The sequence below is a fragment of the Diplotaxodon limnothrissa genome, linkage group LG1 (genome assembly GCF_057381915.1).
Source record: "Diplotaxodon limnothrissa isolate DT_005_m linkage group LG1, D_limnothrissa_male_GT1.1, whole genome shotgun sequence".
In the NCBI taxonomy this organism is placed as follows: domain Eukaryota; kingdom Metazoa; phylum Chordata; class Actinopteri; order Cichliformes; family Cichlidae; genus Diplotaxodon; species Diplotaxodon limnothrissa.
The window spans coordinates 1024668-1042154 of NC_140596.1; the positions used below are offsets into that span (position 1 = coordinate 1024668).

A 17487-nucleotide genomic window follows, 5' to 3' on the forward strand; every position below is an offset into this window, starting at 1 on the left:
GGTTTTTAAGCATGAAGAAAAAATATGAGCCGCCGCCGCCCGCCATCACGCTGCGCTCGTCATCACAGAAAGCGGTCCTGAGCAGCACCTGAGTCCGCCATCCTCAGACCAACAAACGTGAGCCCACTCACACTGTGTTTGTTCACTGTGACACTCTGGAAGCTTCCAGAGGTTTGGAACACCCCCCGCCTCCCCAGGGTCACGACCCCGGTCTGGAGTCTTCTTTCAGCTCTTTGTCAGAAACACTCGTGATGGATTACTGCACGCTGCACACCATCCCGCCAATCAAACACACACCCCCCACCCCCCGTGTCCGTCCATGTGTCCCGAGTCCTGCTGGTGACTCGGGTGGAAGTGACGGGGCTCATGAGTGACATGCCTGAACACACACTCAGGGCACAGTGTGTGTGTTCATTATCTTCAGTAACACAGACTCAACTTCAAGTCACATATTCATCTTCTTCACCACCAACACCACCTCAGTGTGTGTGTCAGTAACACAACCAGCTGCTGCTCTGCATGACACACACACACACACACACACACACACAGGGGACGAGGTCTGGTGGACATAAAGTGCTTAATGAGTTCAGTAATTACGTAGTCTGATCTCACATACAGGATTTAAGAGCTAACTATACACACTCTATAAATAAGTGTCACATGACAGCGGGACAGACGGACGGATAAATAGATTGATAGACACAGACCTTTTATTTGACTCGCATATTTCATCGCACGGCGACAAATAAAAACGTGACGTTTGTGTAAAATAAATTATTTTTGAAATTGTATTTGAGCATTTCGTGTTTTAATATCAATTAAAAAAAGATCTTTGTGGAATCAGGAAACTTCTGGAAAATAAAAGAAAGCCTTAAACTGAGCATGTGTGAGCTGCTCCTGGTTCCCATCAGAAGCTAAAACACAATAAAATAAATAAGGTTAATGATGGAGACGCTCCTTTAAGGAAGAAGGCTTCACTCGTGATCACGCACGTGTAATCTGAGTCTTTAAAGGTGAGCCGTCTCACTGCGGCACTTTTAGAAACGGTCTAATAAACCGGATCTTTGCTGCCCAGCGTAGGAGTTTCCCTCCCTGCTCCAGCAGCAGCTTCTCCTCCTCCCCCCGTACGCCGGGGCGCCCCTGTCGTTTGTGTGACTGTTGATCCTCGCAAAGAGGACAGATCAAATATTTCTCCTCCAGCGTACGAGGCTTTCCGCCGGGGCCTCGCAGATATGATGATTGGGGCTGACGGATGGACGGGGGCCCCGGGTTTTGAAGTCTGGAACAGACAGCGGTGGCTTTGATAGCCCCCGCTCCTCTCACACTGGATCACCAAAGAGACCGGGCAAGAAGAGAGGAGGAGGAGGGGGTGAAGGAGTGAGAGTGAGCGGGAACAAAAGCATCTGTGGAGTGGTCAGAGCTGGCGGCGGCAGCGACAGCCGCCATCACGGGCTGTTTGAAGTTTACACACGCACTCCCTCCTTCCTTCCCCAAAAGCTCTGTTTCCTCTGTCCTCGCTCCCACTTCCTCCTCGTAGCTGCGCTCCAGCCTCGCGTCTCGTGCCTCACCAGAAGAAGAGTTCGGCTTTAAGAGCCTCTAACAGCTCTAACTTTATAAAAACTCCCCGAATCGATGCCCCGCATCGATGCAGGCACGCCGAGAGAGGAACATTATTCCTAACCTTGTCAGCCGTGCTCTGAGAGCCGGCGAGGTTTCAGGAAACAGGAAAAACGTGCCGCCATAGAAACAGAGTTTAATGTTGTATTCTGTGCAGAAAGACGCGATCCTGCCGCCGTCTGCACCCACAGCCTGTGCAGGAGCGTCACTCTCATACCTGCTGACATCGCAGTGACCTCACAGCAGCCACGCTGCTGGTCACACGATGTCATTAAAAAGGCTCCACCAGCACAAACGCGGTCCAGCTCGGGTGAAGCTAGCACACAGCTAGCAGCTACGGCCGCCTGTGTCAGTCAAAGAGGCCACGCCCCTAATAAGGCCAACTTTATACAGGTGAGTTAAGAAGGGTAAACTTCCAACATTAGTATCAGGCTGTAAGGCACAGGCTCTGTATGACATCACAGCGAGCCAGGGGAAGAAAAACTGAGCGAAAGTGCGCGTTTGGATGTTAAGTCCAACCGCAACCCCGGCGCCATGCGACAGGAAGCTTAAAAAGGGTGGACACAGCTCCGGTCTGTGCGCGGCGCCGAGCTCTGATAGCGGCCGACACCAGACAGATGGCATTTGTCGGGCCCGGAGAGCAAGAGTTAACCCGATCCCGCGCCCCCTCCCTCCAGCCCTCTCTTCTTTTTAAATGTCTCCCATATAAACAGATTTTGTTGCTGCTTAAAGTGGGCTCAAAATTAAAGCGTATCGTTTTACACACATATTGCATGCATATTACGGAGCCCCAGCTGGTGGCAGGCTGCTCTTAAGAGCCATATGATTAAGTTAGAGGTTGGGGTATCCGATAAGATTGGAGCTCTCTGCATCTCTCTCTATCTCGCTGCCTATTTTACTGCAAACTTATTAAATGGAGGAAACGACATTATTTTTTTCTGAGTGTATGTGTAATTATTGTCACACACCTGTGACTCCCCGCCATCCACGACAGGGAAGAAGAGGAGGGATGATGAGGAGGGAGGAGGGGGAAGAAATGTCGTTGGGAGCAGCGGGAGTCCTCGTTTCAGGAAAAAAGGAGGAGGATAAAGAGGAGAGGAAAAACAAGAGAGCTTGTTAATCAGGCTCTTTCTGTCACTGGCTGAACACTGATATCCTAATGATTCACGCCGAGATGGTGACATCACGAGGGAGGATGACGGAGCGACGCGGAGGGGGGGTGACAGCCCCCCCAAAAAGGACAACTAGTTTAGCACAGACAAGATGACAGAAAGCACGAAATGTGAAAAAAGGAGACATAAACTGGGAAACGTCCCTCCGAATCTGTCGGCGCATTCCTCGCAAACAGGCGCTCGTTTAATTTGAACAGAATGTTTCCGAAGGAGCGCCGCGCTGGACGCTTTCCAGCCAACTTTGGATCCGTCGTGATTTTTTTCTCTCGGCAGACCACCCGGCTGTGATCCGATCCTCACAAGACAAAGGAAATTACCTATTAAGAGGGAGAGATGATCTTCCTTTAGCTGTGCTCCAACAAAGTGACTCACCATGCTGTAATTGTTTACCTTTGACTCGGCCCATAAGTCTCCCTGTTCTGCTGTAACTTAATATTTTGCAGCAGCAGCGCCGCCCTCAGCCTCTGCTCCTTCTTCTTCTTCTGTGTCTGCTGTAACAGGACAGATGTCATCGCCCCAAACAGTCTGAGTCACCGCACGCCTCCGCACCCCCGAGATATCAGCGAGGAGACCGAATCTTTGGCCGACACTCGCAGTCACGGCGGCTCGAGGCTAAGGGGCCACGCGGCCGGCGGCGGCGTGATGTGTTGAAATCGATGGGAGGGTGTGCGAGTTACGATTAATCACAAGCAAAGAAAAGAGGCTCAGCTGCGGAGGCCTCGCAAACATGGCCGTGGCCCGCAATACTCAGGTTCGAAGCGTTTTGCCGTCGATCAGCTCGTGCGTCTGCGGCGAACCGGCTTCCCCTCTGCCGAGAGGAGGAAACGGCCTGAGAGAGCGTGCGAGGCCTCATCCTCAGTTTTTTGGGTGTAGTGTGTTAATAGAAAGCAGATGGTTACAGATGCAGGGCCGAGTGCCTGCGATGACACATCTTTAATATTTTAGAGTGGTCTGTGCTGTAAATGTTGCAGCAGCTGTTTCCCAACACCGTAAATTTACGGCGTTTTTCGGTCCTCGCGTGTTGTGACTGACAGCTATTGGATTTACTGTAAATTACACAAATGAATATGGAAAAGCGATGAAAAAAGGCAGCGGCCGAATCGATGGCCGCGCGTTCTGCAGCCCGCTGATTATTCTCTTATTTTAGTTTGTGGGCAGCGGCTCGCGCTCGGCCCGAAAACTGATATTCAAATGTAAAATGATCCTAAAATAATGAGACGGAGAGAAAGGTTGAGGGAGGAGGCAGCACAGATAAATATATATTTGTTTTGTGTTTCTGCTTTAGCTTTAATGTCAGCGGCGAGGATAGAGGCTTTCTGCCGATGCTTTTGAATCGAGGCGATTGTCATCAATTCGCGTCTTGGCATTTAAGCCACCCTCTTCAAATATGAGCATTTGAAATGCAAATAAAGCTGCGTATATGCAGACAAATGAAAAGACACACCGCGGAGTGGGGAGAGCGTCTGACGACTTAACTTTTGACTGTTTTTATCGCCGCGCTTTGCCTTGTCAAACACTCCGCCGGCCTGCGAAGCGCCGCCGCGCCCCGATCACGCTTTTATTTGTAGTTTTGTTGGGCCGCTCGCAGACAGAGAGGAGCAGAAGAGCTGCTTTCATCCTGGCCTTGACTTCGCTGTTTGCGCCTCGTGGGATGTGTTCGATTAGGTCTTTTTTTTCTCCCAGTGAGAAAATATGATTCACATTTTTCCCCCTCTCTCCATCTCTCTGACGCTACAGTTATTTAAACATCAATAGCCATGCATCTTCTTTAGCACATACTCTTTCTAATATTGATATTTGTATATGATCATTACTTTTGGCCCTGCATGCTTTGTTATACTGCGTCAGCTTCAATAGGTGTAGGATCCAATACTGCAGCCTCTGCATTCCCAAAAACCGATAGACTGTGTGAGCGAATCCACACTTTATACATCCAATAAAACACAGCGTCCTGCTCCGTCTTTGGGAATGTTTCACCGGACTCAATGAAAGGTTAATTAAGCTGCTTTTCCTCACTGCTGACGAAGATTTAGGTGATAATAATGTGTAACATTTGATTGGTTGGCAGCTGGTTTTGATGAGCATCTGGGTGGATTTTGTGACATTGTGGTGGAGCAGCCGAACGTATCGACGAATCCAGTCGCATCTTTCTTAAACATATTTCACATGCGTGCCTGGTTTTTAAGTCTTTTATTTAATTCCTTCTCTTTCAAATTAAAAGACCTCTACTGTGCAGTTTTGGTTCACAGGAACTCTTCTATGCAGGCTTTTATTGTGAAACATTTGCAGGAACTCTGACAGTCTGACAGTTCGCTCCTGTATTTTAGGACGGGTCCTGCTTTGCGAGGTGGAGACGCTCTTTCTTTGTGTCACACATGACCAGCTTGTTTTTGTTTGTTTTTGTCTTTGTGTGAAGGACGGGGAAGATTTATCAGACAGAAAAGTGGACGACGCAGCGACGGGCCCCGGATCCAGCTTAGCTCGACTACACAGAAGCTAAACTGGGCCCACGTCCGGCTTTACTGCAGAAAAACATTGCAGTTATCATTTTATAAGTATATGAAGTGATAAACTGATATCAGCTGTGACATCAATTCTAAAGTAATCGCTCTTTAGACCTATGACAGGCAGAAATCACTGCATTTCTCATTTTTATTTATATGTAATTCTTTATTAAATGTTTTATTGTTTGTTGACAGTAAAAAGAACTAAAGTTTAATTCAGTCATATATTGTATATAACTGTACATTGTAAGGCAGAGAAATAATACAGAGAAACTCGACACCCTATGAGCACCTGGCGACAGTGGGAAGGAAAAACTCCCATTGAACAGGAAGTAACCTCAGGCAGAAGCTCGGGGTGAGGTTTGTGGGCAGACAGGAGCTCGGAGCTGGACTGTAATGAATGGCGCCATTAGCTCGGTGTTAGCCTGTCAGCAGCTTGGATTTACACCCTATGACGGTAACCGTGGAGACGACGGGAAGCAGCGGGAGGAAAAGGTTTCAAAAACAGAATGTTTCAAACGTGTTAACATGAAGCTGCTGAGCATTTGATTGTTAACGGGCGGAGCTTCATCTTCTCGTTCACTGTCAGAGGACGCGGGGGGGGGGGGGGCATAACCAGAACATTTTTATTGTTTTAAAAATGACAAACTGATGGCACAGATCCATTTTTACCCAAGAACAGCAGAGCAGACCGAGGAAGACGAACACGAGGAAGAGGACGATGTGATGGCGGGCGGGGGGGCTCGGCTACCTGCCGAGAGCCGGCGTCCAAACGGGAAGGTAATAACGACGCGAGAGCGGCTGTCTGCGAGCTGACGGCCGTGTTACAGAGAAGTCACGTAATTAAGGAACGCAGTCAGAGTTTTGTGAAAAGTGGCCGTCGCCGCTGGAGGAGGAACCGAGCGGTTTTAAGCGGCGCTTCAAACGCAGATAATGAGGAAGATGAAGAAGAAACAATAAACAGGAGAAATCAATCACACGGTTGAAATGAAAGAAGTCGTCCGGTCGGAGAAATGAGACACGTTTGGATGAGAAGCAGACTGGAGGGGTGGCGGAGGATGGGAGGTACTGATGGACGGATGGAGGGGAGGCGGAGGGTGGGCCACAGAAATAAACCAGCTCCCATCTGATGAGCAGCTTGTCCGTAATACTGAATCCCCGGCTCGTGCCAAGTCTGCTTCCTGATACAGAAACACGATAAGTGCCGATTTTTGAAAAGATTCCCCCCTCCGCCCCCGCCCCCATCCTCATTTGCCTTTTGGCCTGAAAACTCTCCTCATTGGTGGATATCAGGTGGCTGGTTTTCCTCGCTCTGCCCCCCCACGACATGATGATAAAGTGAAAAGAAGGGATAAAGACGAGCACGCGGTGGCGGCGCTCTCGGCCGGCAGCTACGGGACAGATGATGTGGCCATCTTGAGATCGTTTGTCATCTGTCGGCAGAGTTGACCTTGCAACGAATGCCGGCCGTCGCACTGATATGGTCTTTTATGGCGAGGAAACAGAGAGACGGAGGAGGATGGAGGGAGGGCTGTTGTTTTCAGTAATAAAGACAACATTTATGGCTTCCCCTCGCACCGCCAGTTAAAAGAGACACAAACATGGAAATCCATTATGGAACGCTTCTTAAAAGTGTGACCAATCCCTGTTCAGTCAATTAGAGTCTGGAGACTGAGAATATGATGTTTGTCTGTTTAGCCCCCGATGCATACAGATCAGCCGGGATTGGCTGATGGAGAGAGGCAGAGAGGGAAAGACGGAGGGCCGGCGTAGCCAAGCTCTGCTTATCTCTTTCTTCTGCCTTTTTTTCTCTTTTTGCTCCCAGATACAAAAGCATTAATGTGTGCAGCTATGTGCTTTGCCATTGTTCTGTGTTTAAATGCTTAAAAAGGTTGTTTGTGGAGCCGGCGGAGCGAGCGGCGTGTCCAAAAAAGAGGGAAAAAAAGCCTCTGCTTAAAAAGTTGCTCGGCGAAAGAAAAAATAGGCCTCATGAAAGCACAGCAGTTAATAAGAGTGGTTACCCAGAATGAACGGGGATGAGGTTTCACATTAAAAAAGATTTATCTTAAAGTATGGTGCTAATCCCTTCAGTTTTAATCCCCCCTCCTTCCCCTCGCTGCCCCCGGAGCAGCCCCTCACAGCACCCTTTTCATTCCATAATAAAAAACTATAAACCATAAAGTACTTACAATTTCTGGAAACTGGCAAATACACGGCGGCCTGATTTTACAAGGATTCCTGGCCAGTGAATCACAGAGCTCGAAGGACTCGTCTTTCTCACAACAGATTATTAGAAGGAAGTCGAGGGGCACGGTGGAGGGCAGCGAGGACGCCGCAGAAGAGGAGGAAACAGGAAGTGAGAGGAGGAAACAGGAGGGAAGAGGAGGAAATAGAAGGGAAGAGGAGGAAACAGGAGGGAAAAGGAAGAAAGAGGAGGGGAGAGTAGGAAACAGGAACAAACAGGAAAAAACAGGAGGAAGCAAGAAGAAACAGGAAGAAAGAGGAGGAGTGCATGTTCGAGATGACCTATTTAATGATCGCGGCGATGGCAGCAGTTCTGGTGATAGGTGGGGGGGGGGTTACAGGCTGGATGGATGCCTCTGTCCACTGCAAGCTGCTTGAACAAGGAAGCATATGGGTGCATGAGAACCTCAGCCCACTTCATGAATATTTGATTCATATTTCCTGTGTGCATGTGCGACAGACAGAGACAGAGAAAGGAAGGATATTTCCCCCTCTCTCACTCGTCATCACTAAAACTCACAAGGCTTACTTTGTGGCGTTTGAATCGTAATTGCCAATCCTGAATACAAATCTCTCAGCGCTAAACACGATGAGTGAAATCGAAATGACAAAATGAAGCTCGTATAACGGTGTAATCAAAGAGAGGTTCGGGGGGATTCTTCCGTAAGCAGTCAGAGCTGAGGATCAGGATCAGGGGCGGTTATTAGCCGGCCAGCGAACAAAGGCCCCAGTGTTGGAGGGCAGCGCGGCCTGAGCCCGTTACTGTACCTTTCAAAACGAATATGTAACCATATCTGTTTTAAAAGGCCGATTCATATTTCTGTGAATGCGGCGGGAAACTCGTTCCCATCTCTGCGCAGGCCCGGCCTTTTGTGCAAAGAGGGCCACATTAAATTTTGGTCATGAAGCAAAGCTTCTCCGGCTTTCCGACAGAACAACGGCGCTTATTGTGCCTTATTGTTACCGGGGCGACCGCAAAGGTCAGCGTGGGCGTGGCCGCGCACACACAAGGACGGCACTCACTGAAAATTGGGTTATATGTGATCAACTAAGTTATTAATCAGATTAAAATGGATTCCCTCCGCCTGCTGTTTAACCAGGCAGGAGGGAAAAAAGCGAAGGAATAAAGACGGCGAGAACAAACAGGCCAGTGTTTACTCGTGCACGGGCAGAGAAAGTCATCGTTTCGGAGGCTGAAGTCAGCGCCGGCGATGAGCGTTGATAAGGGGCGGCCCCGCCAGCGTGCACCCGGCCCGTCTAAAAGCATGTGCCCTTGCCACAGATGCCCCCTCGCTTCATCCAGGTAACCTCCCTAATCCTGATTAAATCACTGTAATTAGAATAAGCACTGTTCCTCCACCCCCATATTTCCCTAATAAAACAATGCAGCAGTTTAAATCCGGTGGCTGGGATTTGCAACGCAACAATGCAGTTTATATCCATCTCTGCTGAGGAATTAAGTGTATTTTCTAACTGCTAATGTTATAATGTTGCGGGCTTATTTGTCTCAGCGCTCGCTGCTCTTATTCTCATTCCCCCCGCGGTTTGTGCGATGTCTGTCTCACAACTTTTGTTTATTGGAGCCGTTTTTATTTGTTTGCGTTTGATGTCGAAATCAGGACGTTTTTTTTAGCGGCTGGTTAGGATCGTTCGTCACGACGGGAAATAATACGCGTTATTTGTCCTTAATTGCCACAGAGCGTTTCAAACACGGCAGCTCGCTGCCTGCGTGTCTGTACCTGTGTATACTTTTTGTTTTTATTAGTATCACTGCATGCCGCCATTGATGTGGAATAACACGGGAAATAAAAGTTGACATAGTTTCTTGATTTTCTTTATTTTTTTACCCCCACAGCCCCCTGTTTTCCTCTCCCGCTGCCTCGCTCTCTGTTGTTTTTTATATATCTGCGTTTTTCCTTGAAGTTGCTGCTGCATTGTCTCATTATGTGTCGACTAGCTGTGTAAGTGTAGTTATTATGCCTGTGTGTCTCTGCCTGCCGGTGCTCTCTCTCTCTGTCTCTCCCTCCGAGGATGAGGAGCTTTACGAGTACAACTCCTCTGAGGCGTCCTCTTCACATCTCCAGGGCGCCTGGGGAAGGCAACGCTGCATTCTTAAGAGGAGCAACTCAAACCGAACAAAGTCTACAGGAGTCAGGGAAGAAAAGAAACAAACAGCAAACTAACGAGATGGGAAGCAGAGATCATGTCAGATATATCGGGTTGGAAGGCCAATTTATAACCCATTGTTTCAACTTTTGCAATATTGAATACGATGCACACTACCGGGGGGGGGGGGGGGGGGATACAGAGTGCACATAAAAGCAGCTGGTTTGCACGTGAACACGCACGCGGGCACACACGTATGGATGGAGTGTGTAAATGCGATCTCCCACGCTGCCTCCGCTGCGTTCCCCGTCCTGTTTCTAAAATAATGAAGAGAATAATTGTCGCGCAAGTTTACGATCACCCGGCACTCGTCTCTGTTTCCTTATCAAGAGCAACTCCATCCCACCTCTCGCTCGCTGAACTTCCAGGAAAAACGCGCGGCCGCCGGCAGGAAGCGCTCTCGGAGAGGACCGGCTGACGAGCGGGGGAAATATTTTTAGAGCTATCACATCTGAGAGCGCGCAACAGGTCCCATCCATGCAGCCTGACAGCAGCTATTACCTTTAATTGCTCTTTGAAAAATACACTATTTGCACTTTTGGGTGACAAGGTGATAATGCACCTCTGCACAAGTTAAACCGGTAATGTAGACGCACGTGGGAAATGGCACCTCGCCTTCAGCAGCCGTCAGAGCTGTCATCTCTGCACACAATGAGAGCCCGGGGAGGCGTCTCACCAGCAGGCAGGCAGGCAGACAGGCCTCCAGATGGCTTAATCGCTGCAGGAGCCCCTGCCCTCCAGCAATCAGACAGACAGGCAGACAGACAGGAGGAAGAATCGCGGACTGTGGGAAAACGCAGGGAGGAGGGCGGTTCAGTCACTCGGACTGTGGTCAAACTCTGGTTGAAGTTCTAATCGGGTTAAACTGTTTACAAGAAGCCTCCAATTCAATTTGGCACAAATAAACGATTTAAGCAGACCGTCTGCTCCAGCAGTCGAACCCGAAACTCGCTTAACTGATGTCACAGCGTTGATTGTGACCCTCGCACAGCTGCACGGCTCTTGTTTGTGTGATGCCTCTCTTTAATTTTATCTTGTGTTATTGTCACTTTGTAAATTCTCTTGTTAAATAAAGGTCTTATTTTAATGTTTTGAAAAATCTGTAAATTAAAGATGGTAATAGTTCAAACCGGAGTCCCGGGCAGACCCAGGACACGCTGGAGAGATTATATCTGGGCTGGGAGCACCTCGGTGTCCCCCGGGTGAGCTGGAGGAGGTGGCCGGGGAGAGGGAGGTCCGCTCATGCCGCGACCCAAACCCAGATAAGGGATAGGTAGATCAAAAATTCTAACTAAGCATCAGAGCGGAGATTATAATGAGACAACTGAAGCTGCAGTTTCTCAAACGCCCACCGGAGGCTCCCATGGTGAACCAGTGAAATGATTCTCTGGCTCAGAGCTGAGCGAGCACTAAAGAAAGAGCAGCGGAAGGATCCAGATGTTTCCATGCTATAGATGCCCTCTGCTGTTAGGAAGCACTCTGAAGACTGGAAGCAAACACAGAAACACAAAGATGCTCCTCTGATTGTGTGTGTGCACCTGAAACAGGCTTTAAAGGCCGGCTTTGGACTTTTACTGCAAAAATGAATTAAATATAGCGACCAATAGCCCGCCTGTGTCCCCAGTATTGATAAATGAGTTCATAAGCACCATCTGCCCGTCCAGGACTGTCAGCTGTGAACCCTCAGCCTCACTTTTAAGTGTACAGAATAATTGCAGCGACACAGGTAAGCCACATGTCGGGCTCATTAGTGAACACAGGGGAGTCTAGCAGCAATGTGAACTGCTTTCCACGCGTGTGTGTCTGTGTGTGTGTGTTAAATACAAACAGCAACCAAATCCTGGTCATTAAACACCTGATAAGGACAGTATTATTGGCAATTACCACATTTTACATCACAAAAAGTTTGAAGTGTGTGTGAATGTTTGTGAGTGTTTGTCCACGTCAAAGCTGCCGGCGTTGCTCACGTATGTACGAGGGGTCTTTGGCATGTGTGCTGTGATGTCACCAGTGAGCGTGACCGAACACGCTCATCTCGCCGTGTGCCAGCGCGCTGTGAGGATGTGATCTCGACACTCACGGCGGAGGCACCTCTGACAGTAACCTGCATACGACCAGGAGGGCGCGCCTGCTCTGGACTGGCTCCTCCCACCTGGCAAACGTCTGCCACGACGTCTCAACAATTAGAAAGTCTGATGCAAATCTCAGTGTTGTTCAGACCAGCGGATGCCAGTGTTCTGGTGTGCTGGAATCATTTGTGTACCAGCGCAGAGGCCGACCACCTGAGGAGCAAAGAAACCTGCTTCAGCTTCACCGGGCATGTCAGCAGCGCGCCGCCCAGTCGTGTGCAGGAGAAGCTGGCCAGTGGTAACGTGGTGCCAAGCGAGCTAAAGAGGCACTTGGAAAGCCATCGTCTCTTCTGAGAGAAACTTGGCTCGTGGAAAGGACCAGAGCAGCCGCACCGCTCGCTGGCACGTGTCTAATAAGGTGACTGCAGCTCAGCGGCACGCAGGGAACAACGCAACGTCCAGACATCACAAATGTCCAAACATCCTACGATTAGAAGAGCCGACGGGCCGCTCCTGAAACTACACGCAGCTCGTTCTGTCAATCAGACAGGCGCGAACACAGGGCGGGGCTAGAGTTTCAGTCATCACGCCGCTCGGCTGGACTTCAGGTGACGTCACGCGGCTCCTTCACCGACAGCCGGCAGTTTCAGAGCGCGCCGAGCTGAACCTCTGAGTTTCCATCTGCAGCGAACACAAACAAACCGCAGCACTTCTGAGGAGAAGCACGGCGTGAGAGCGCTCAGAAAGCGGGAGTCACGGCTCTAATTGAGAACACACAGCACTCTCCTCTCTGCTTTCACTTCCATCCACTAACCGCCGGCTTCTGTAGCACACTTCTCCCGCAGTAAGAGGTGCTCAGCTCTGAGCTCTGCCATTTTCTTTCCTCAAATCCTAAACGTGCTCATCCAAGTCCTGCACTTTTATCAACACCACCTCCTCTTCAGGTTGTCAGTCTCAGCCTTCTCAGGTCCACATGTCATATATTAGAGGAGCAGAGGTGGGCGGGCGGGGGGGCTGAGGTAATGTAAGTAATACGATGTGAGGAGCATTGTTCGCAAGCAGCCGCAGCATGTACAGCACTGTTTGAATAATGTAATACTTCATGTTTGATAATGCATGGCTATAGATAGGTCTGCACTGCAGCCAAGTATTGATTGTGTTAAGCACATCTACAGTACAGCAAACGGTGCGGGTTCATGTCAATCTTTACACGGCGTACTGTACCTCAGTAACCAGATACCTCGGCTGACTGCAGAGACCTCGGGCCCACCGCTGCTCTTAATGACATTTATTGATAAATCCGATTCAGGAGGCGTGGCTTGTGCACGCAGCCGTCTACGTTTCTATCTGTTTCGTGTCAGAGCACGCGGAACCCTTTCCCCTCCTCCTCCGGGCATACTAATGAAGCGCCGGCCACTCCAGACGTGCGACGCGTGCCCCGCGACAGCTCACGCGCATTCAGGGCAGAATTTCGATAGTAATGATTTATGCTGTATTTGCATACAAACCTAATGCAAACCCACTCCAGATAATCACATTCTGCCAGGTCTGAATTGAGTTTTTCGGACGTCTTTGCCACCCCCGCCTTCATCCTCAACAGTGGAACAGCGGCTCTGCTCTTCCAGCCACAGTTCCCCCCCCCAAACAAGACATGAGTGTTTTACAAGTGGACATATAACACAACTGTGCATTTCACCCAGAAACGAGCGTGTCTGTTTTGTCTCCTCCACTTGCACAACAACAGCACGAGAAACTATCGCAGCGCATCCTGAAACAGTGGCCTTTGAACTCGGTCAGCATGAACTTTTCACGTGGTCACATTAGCCGAAGCACAGCTCTGTAGCTTCCCCAGCCCTCCGAACGTCTCTGCACTTTAGCTCTCCGTCCAGCTCTACGTGCATGTTTCAGTCAGAGCATCTTTAGCCGGGACGGGAGGCGAAGAATCACCTGGAGTAATGTCACACTCGGGACAACAATTCACTCGCTCACATTCACCACAACATGTCTCCATGTTACTCATGTTCCCTATAGTCTTTCACTCTTCTCTATGCTATCTTCGGTGCCATCCCAGAGATCTGCCGGGAAGTCGGACACACAATAACTTGTTTTTTTTTAATTACAATGAATGGCCGTCTCAGACGAGGACATATAAGAAAGGCCTTTGTTCCTCAGAGAAAGCCTTATCTATAAAGGTCGAGCATTCCTCGCTGCAGAGGGGCCAGCCCACATTTTGGACTAAACAATATGTAGGGCAATCTCTCACAAAGCCATTTCTCTTTTTAATGAAACATATACACTTGCATCGAGATATTCAGAGCCGTGTCCTGCCACAGATAACACCAGCAGCTGTTATTTTATTTATGTTTTATATTATTTTCTCTCTGCGTTTGATTGAAAAATGTTCCGTTCCTTTGTTCTCCAAACAAAGAAAAATATTCCTGATTGTTAATAATATTACGAGGGTCACACCGAGTCAAACCGACAGCAGCGGAGCAAAGTCATCCATCTCCGTCGTGTCTATAAGCCGGTTTTTTAAAGCTCAACACCAACACTGGCTTTTATTTTCTTCCTATAGAGACACTCAGAAGTACCAACCAGCCCTAAACAGAAGAGGAGCATTGTAAAAAAAGGAGAGAGAGTGAGAGAAAAAGACTTCCTTCTTCAGTCTCAAGGAGCGGCTATAACCTTAGCAGAATCATGAAAGTTGACAGTTCATTTTTCACAGGGTCATAGATCGACGAGTCTTATAAAGTAATGGGCTTTTGGGAGCCGGCTTTATGAGAGCTAAGATAGTTAAGAGACATGTGGAGGAGATGGCACGGGGAGCTGAGGTCCTGCTCTGACTCATCCAGGGTTATTCCCCCCATGCTGGGGAGCGAGAGGGAGGCGCTGCACTCCCAGTAATATAAACGTGTAATAAAGATTAATCTGTTGCTAGTCGCCGGCATGATAGCTTCTAAACTTGCTTGAAATAAGGCTGAAATCACTTCAGAGCCAATCTCGAGACATTTAGTGAGTGCCTGAGATTCCTTTGTGGGTGTCAGGCAAAAACGTATACGTGTTAGTCTGCTGTGTTTGGTGTTGGTGCGCACGCACTGGTGGGAAAATTGGATTTGTGCTCATATTTGTCTTTTTTGGGGTCGCTTTCTGCTCGTGTGGCTGTCTTTTAATATTCTGAACCAGGAGGGGTTAAACACACTCACCAGGTGCGTCCGACCTCTTCATGCCCCCCGGGGGCGCCCCGCCCGCTCCACCGCCCAGGCCGTTGAACGCAGGGAGGCTGTCGTTGCTGTAGGCTCTCAGGACAGACAGCATGTTCATCTGCTGCTCCAGGTGGGTCTGCTGCTCCGCCTTCAACAGTCCTGGTGGACCTCCGGGGGTTAGGAGGCCCAAGCCCTGCTGCCACTGTTTCTCCAGCGGCAGAGTCTGGTTCTGGGGCGGAGGAACCAGAGAAAGTGGAGTCATGGCGGAGGACGGTGTCGCCATGGCCGCTCCGCTCCTCAGGGGCAGAGAGGAATCATCTTGGAGCTGTTTGGGACTTCCTTCTTCCTCTCTGTCCACGTCCATCTGCCCATCCTCGTCTCTTTCCTCCTCTTCTTCAGCCACTCCTCCCTCCTCCTCGTCTTCGTCAGAGTGGTTTTGCTGCCGTCTCTTGGGTGTGGTCGATGGGGTCTCGTTGGTGCTGCGCACGCCGGTTTTTCCAGCCTCGTCTTCAGATCCAACTTGGTCATCTTCAGCATCTCCACAGGAGCCCCTGTCGCCCATCTGGTCAGGGCCGGCTGAAGAGGCCCCTCCGAAGACCTGGCTGGGCAGGTCCAGACCGTGGTCTGCTTGGGCTATGTACCCCTGAATGCCCTGACTGACTCTTGGGGATCCATCATACAAGCCGCCAAACCTTCTGTAGAATTCACTCTGGAAGGGGTTATATGGCTGCTCCATGTGGTTATTCCAGCCTCCCTGGCCTTTTTCTCCATCTCTGTCTCCATCTCTCTCCGGGGCCACGCCCGAGGCCTTGGTGTTGGAGGAGTGAAGGGTGGAGGTGGTCGGAGAACCCTCTCGGTGAGCGTCCTTGCCTGCGTCGGCGTGCTGCAGAGGGGCTTTGCCCAGGTGGTTGGCCTGGAGGTGCAGAGCCATGAGCTCCAATGAGGAAGTGGAGAAGGAGCAGAAGAGGCATCCGTGCCACGCCACGTTATCGTGAATGGTGACGGAGGTGCCAGGGAGTGATCCGGATGCAGACTCGGGTCGGACCGACACAGACAGATCGAGCGGTTCGTACTGGGACCCGGGTTTGCCCGGCTCCGAGTTTTGTTTGGGTTCAGGCTTCTCCTCTCTGTCCTGCTCCCCGGAGGCGGCCCTCTTGGCTTTGGGCTCGCCGTTGTCATGGTAGCGCTGGGCCTGGAGCTGGGCTGGACTCTGGCTGTCCTTCACATCCTTCTTCATGGAGCTGAGGACAAAGTTGTCCATGAAAGCCTGGAGAGAACCCTGAAAGTGGACTCCGTTTCCCATCATGCTTTGGTAAGCCCGGCTTAGGTCAGAGAAGCTGGCGGCAGCGCCGTCCGCGGAGACTATGGTGGAAGGTCCATCGGCAGTCTTCGTGTTCTCAGCTGAAGAGGCGGAGTCAAAGCGGCGGTCCCCACAGTCACGATCCCGGTTGTGAGAGGACACGATGGGAGCCGATGCCCACTGATGCGGCAGCAGCGGCCCTGCTCTGAAGTCCAGGTTGGGGGGCATGCTTTTGAAAACATTACGGAGGACGTCCGGTCGGGCAAAGATGCCTCCGCCCGTCTTCCCATGATCCTCTTTGTGGTCAGAAGAAGGGGTGTGGCCAGAGGAGGAGCCTGACGTGGTGGAGCCGTTCTGACGTTCGCGGTGGTGGCGCTCCAGGTGGTACTTGAGACTGGCAGACTGGGTGCCGGCGTAGTCACAATGAGGGCAGCGGTAGGGTTTCTCTCCTGAGAGGGCGGGAAAGAAAGAGAGCGAGAGAAACAGTAAAACAGTGAATAATTAACCTGCTTATTACATCGACTGGATATCAAAATCTATTTATTGGAGCAGGGAATGTGGGCCCGAGGGTCATGTAACCTCCCTGAACAAAGAAAATTAGGTCACATGAAGTGACAAAAAAGACATGCATTTCATTAACTACGATAAAGAAGAGGAAGTATTTAATTCCTGAAAAAGGAGATTTTAAAAAGTAGCACAGAATGAAACACAAAGTGATAATGAAGACGATTGTGCATTCAACCAACACTTGCATGTCTTTTCTCTTCCAGTCGTCGGCTCGGCTCCACTTGATGTGTGTGTATTGGGACGGGGGTGGGGTGTGGGGGGTGTGGAGTAGGCATCTGAATATGGGTCGATCCAGCTCCGCCAAGTGAGCCATCACTCATATCAACACCATAAAAACATTTCACCATATGGTGCTTTCAGTCCACTACAAGACATAATATTTTCAGCTGACAACAGAAGTGTCTCGATGCGATGTGCGCGGGCCTGCGGCCGGGCTCGCGGCGAGTTCCCGTGCGCGCACGTGCAGCGGGGTCATCGTGCCTCCGTTCTGGCCCGCGCCGTTGCCGATGACGGCGCTGCTTCTCGGACATCGTCCTTTTTTTTGCACTTTGTCAGGAGGAGCATACATCAGGCGTGGCTCAGCGCGCGGCCCCCCGCCACACAATACGGATGCCGCAAAAAACACGAAGCCGGCGACATATG

The 17487-nt window shown here is 50.2% G+C and overlaps 1 protein-coding gene across 1 annotated transcript in view; it reads right to left on the reverse strand.

Moving 5' to 3' along the window:
* Positions 1–17487, reverse strand: part of znf536 (zinc finger protein 536) — an 86125-nt gene that overhangs the window by 22066 nt on the left and 46572 nt on the right. Inside the window, exon 4 of the mRNA XM_085351191.1 lies at positions 14979–16727. Coding sequence (XP_085207317.1) covers positions 14979–16727 — 1749 coding nt within the window. The remainder of the gene's footprint in view (positions 1–14978; positions 16728–17487) is intronic.